The sequence below is a fragment of the Trachymyrmex cornetzi genome, unplaced genomic scaffold (genome assembly GCF_001594075.2).
Source record: "Trachymyrmex cornetzi isolate Tcor2-1 unplaced genomic scaffold, Tcor1.1 scaffold147, whole genome shotgun sequence".
NCBI classification, from domain to species: Eukaryota; Metazoa; Arthropoda; class Insecta; order Hymenoptera; family Formicidae; genus Trachymyrmex; species Trachymyrmex cornetzi.
The window spans coordinates 4,904,097-4,908,554 of NW_017296059.1; the positions used below are offsets into that span (position 1 = coordinate 4,904,097).

General features: G+C 28.5%; 1 protein-coding gene across 1 annotated transcript; it reads left to right on the plus strand.

Moving 5' to 3' along the window:
• The first annotated feature begins 3,424 nt into the window (after nt 1-3,424).
• LOC108757588 (adenylate cyclase) lies at nt 3,425-4,089 on the plus strand. The gene is made up of 2 exons (XM_018502049.1): nt 3,425-3,738; nt 3,858-4,089. The coding sequence occupies exons 1-2, from the start codon at nt 3,425-3,427 to the stop codon at nt 4,087-4,089; spliced, it is 546 nt and encodes a 181-aa protein (XP_018357551.1).
• The last annotated feature ends 369 nt before the right edge of the window (nt 4,090-4,458 follow it).

The following is a 4,458-nucleotide window of genomic DNA, read 5'->3' on the forward strand; positions in this document are numbered from 1 at the left end:
TAATAAAATAAATATAAATAATTTTATCTGTATTTGAATACATTGGATCACAAATACCTTCATTTTATACGTATGATTATATTAATTAGATATAACAAAACCAAGAGCATTAGAATAATTAAATGTACTCTTACAATAAACAAATATATATATTTATATATAAATATCTTCACGGTATAAAGAAGATTGGCACTTTTTAATATTAAATATGCTTTTTATGAATTACCTATATTTATTGATTTATTATTATTTTTAGTATAATTTCATGAAAAATAATAACGTTATCATACAATCATTTAATTTAAGTTATAATTTAAAATTTCAAATAATGATCTCCTTTCTGTGTTAAACATTTAGTTCTATTACCGTCAATCTAACTTATAAGGCAATACATAATAAAGTATGACAGTAAGAGACTGATCTTGATAAAACATCATATTCAATATAATTTCGTTGAAAAAATTTAAGAATAAAATTTGTGTGTGTAAATTAATTATAAATCGGTAAAAATTTTCTTAAGTATAATTGTTTATAATAAATATTATTTCAACTCTTACAATATTATTATTAACAACTCAGAATATGTACAAAAGTTATTGGTTTACGAATCACAATTATATATAATAATAAGTTTGATGGTGAGATTATACGCGCGCGTATAATACGTAATGCAGTATATAATGTTGAGTAATTTTATTTCTTATTATTCAGTTATTTATTAGAAAAGTTATATATTTGCACTATATACATTGTCAATATTTTAAGCTTGAAACTGGACATACAGTCTTCGTAACTTAGTTTTTTGTTTGGTTCTATTCCGTGTTATGGCCACACATGGCTGCGTTCCGACGTACGCATGAAGCGCATGATGTCATTTCATCTTTCTTTATTATTTAACGAGCAACACGAACAAATGATGCATTCATATATCGGAACGTATTTATTACTCCGGATCTACAATAGGTGTTTTAAGCCTTAAGCTGTAAGAAATTGACCAATTACATTCGAATCCGAGTAGAATAAGCGACTGTGATTCTGCCATTTCTTATGGCTTATGGAATAAAATCCTATTGTAGATCCGGACTTACCAATATGTTACTCACAGAAATATCTGTTCGACATACACGATTTGTCCACATAAAGGCGTTACTAAAAGGAGATTTGTCAAAAACGCGGATATGTCCTCTCTACTCGATTTTATACTCTCAGATTATGTCATTTCATCTTTCTTTATTATTTAACGAGCAACACGAACAAATGATGCATTCATATATCGGAACGTATTTATTACTCCGGATCTACAATAGGTGTTTTAAGCCTTAAGCTGTAAGAAATTGACCAATTACATTCGAATCCGAGTAGAATAAGCGACTGTGATTCTGCCATTTCTTATGGCTTATGGAATAAAATCCTATTGTAGATCCGAACTTACCAATATGTTACTCACAGAAATATCTGTTCGACATACACGATTTATCCACATAAAGGCCACTAAAAGGAGATTTGTCTAAAACGCGGATATGTCCTCTCTACTCCATTTTACTCTCAGATTTCTATCTGAATTAAACCAGAATAAACCAGCCTAACATTTCTGAACTAGGGTAGTCATGAAATAATGATTGATGGTAGTTCTTGTTTCTGACACAGTTAAATTAAAGGTGCACAATTTTTCTGTAAAATTTCTAACTTATCCTCATAATATAATGTAACTTAACCAAATTATTGTTTTCAATTAAAGTTTAATTTTTATAATCACACATCAACAAAATTAAATATCGCATAATCAGTAAACCAAATGTCAAACGTGGTTAACAGAAGTGCACCTAACTCAGCAAACGAGAAAACGGATTAGATTGGATAAATTCACATGAATCAAATTTTTGAATCTGTGTTATCCGCGAAAAAATATTGTATTTATCGTTATAAAAGATGTTCCTTAAGATATGTTAAGTCGCGCTAATATAGTTTGTATATTGAATAGTTTGTATAATTTCTATAATATATGTGTTTTTAGATTTTAATATTCAGTACTCTGATAAGTAACTTATAATGTACCTTTTAAATATCTAATTATCATTTGAACCTAAATTTAACTATATATATAATATATATAAATTTTGAAAATTAGTTATATATAAAAATTTTGAAAATTAGTTAACACAATTTATAAGTCTCAAAAAACCGAATTTTTACAAAAATAAATGTAACGAGCGCGTTATTATTATTTTAATTTCAGTTATAATCTTTAGTTTAAAATCGACCTTTACAATATACTGTTTCACATTTGTATCAGTGTCACTCTAATATAAAACAACAAGTAATAATCAAATACGACAGTTACCTCGCGGATCCTGTCAGAACATCACCTTAACTAATTTAGAATAGAAAACCGCACTGTTATAAATTAGGAGTTACGCAAGTCTATGGAGTACTAAATTTTTCTACAAAAGCAGCAATAAAACAAGCAAGTGGGTCATAAAAACAAGACAATAGGCAGTAGGCAGTAGACCATTCTTTATCTAAATGTTTGATTTCCCAAACAGAACGTGAGGCACATTGGATGTAATAATTTGTAAGTGTTTGTTAAGCCTAAATCACGAAAATTCATATGTCTTTTAAATATATCAAATAATCAAAATCGCATAACATTTATAACTTTTTACAGAAATCTTGGAACAATTTATATATTCACAACAAAGATCTTCAAATTTTGTATAATATCAGCAACGTATATTATTAGCAACCTAAATTACAAATATATCTGGTTCTTAATAATATATAATTACAATATAAGACTTATATTGTCTTTGCACAATGGTGAATAGTTGCTATAATATGTATTAATAAAAAATATTTTTATTCCTTATTAATCACTTCACTCGAGAAGTTACATGTATTAGATTTATATAATATTAAGTATGATTATTTTAAACTTGTAGCATAACGACTGCCAATTACAAATCTAATTTAAATAATCATTTTCAATACAGAGAGGTAAGAGAAAAAGCAGTGTAATTTTTGAAGATAAGCGAATTAAGAGACAACGTTTTCACTCAGAAGATTTGACAAAAATATATTTAGCACTTTTGAAGTTTTGCAATCCACTGACCTTGAACTTTCTGACCTTGAATAACACTACAATGTGGCTAAATTTAACACATGTGAACATATCAAGTAATAAAATTGATGTGTTGCCGAGAACATTGGGCGCTTTTCATTGTCTTCGACGGCTTAATTTATCACATAATTGTTTGAGTCGATATTCTGGATGGGTATGGCTAAAAGAAGCACGCATTAAGAGAACTTTACATTTTCTAGATATAAGTAACAATTCGGTAAGTCATTATAAGATATCACGGCAATCACTAATCAAAGCGGTGTTGTCATAAATAACAATTAATAGTTCATTAATAGCACGGTCAACATGAATATCATTAATTTACAGTTGCTCGAAATATCGGAATACATTTGGAGTTTGAATGCATTAGTAGAATTGAAAATGAGTCACAACTTGTTGGGACGTTTACCACAGGGCATTGAAAAGGTTCGAAATCTTAGTATTTTGGATTTGTCGCATAACATGTTAATGTATCTACCAGCAGGGATCATTTTTTTGCGACTGCAAACTATAGATATTTCAATGAATCCATTAGTAGTCAATCCCCCAATTTGGGTTCATAAAATAATGTATCCAAGCCTTATTAAGTTTGCAGCAAGGTCACTGCAGCAATATTGCAGGTACGTTGCTTTTTTTAACTTGTGTACTGTATAATGTAAATTTAGCAAAAATAAGGTATATCACACGAGTTCCTACTTACTGATAATTTATGTAATAAACTAAATCAATGTTTTCACAGTGATAAACATATAATTTTTCGATGGGATAAATTGAATGAATATATAAGTAGAAATAAATTCGAGAATTGCTTCTATTGTGGAAACATTTGTACACCTTCCTACGTGTACGAAGCGCAGCCATTGAAAGCTATATTTGACATAGCTGTAAACGTAATAAGAGAGACATCAGAATTACCAGTAGTATTATATGAATATTACTGTTGCTTTCCTGAATGTAAGGAAGACTGGTAATCTAATAACGAATCGGATTCATCTCGAAATTGAGAAGACCGACGTATAAATTAACATTTATTCCTAAAAATTACATTGCCAGAATTTCGATTTTCTAATAAATACCGATTACGGTTATATTTAGATGTAAGATACAATCTAGTAGGAAATTAACGTTGATGATTAACGAGCCTGATTTCTCCTTTACGTTAGGACTAACATTCATAAGAATGTAATTCAAATAACAGTATCCGACAATACAATAGCATTTAATTCATTCTCTATAACATGTATCAATTATTGATACATGATATAACGCAAATGTAAATATAATTAATTTGTATAATAATGTAATTGATTTGAGTTAAAGTTTTGTACTTGCAGTCAAAT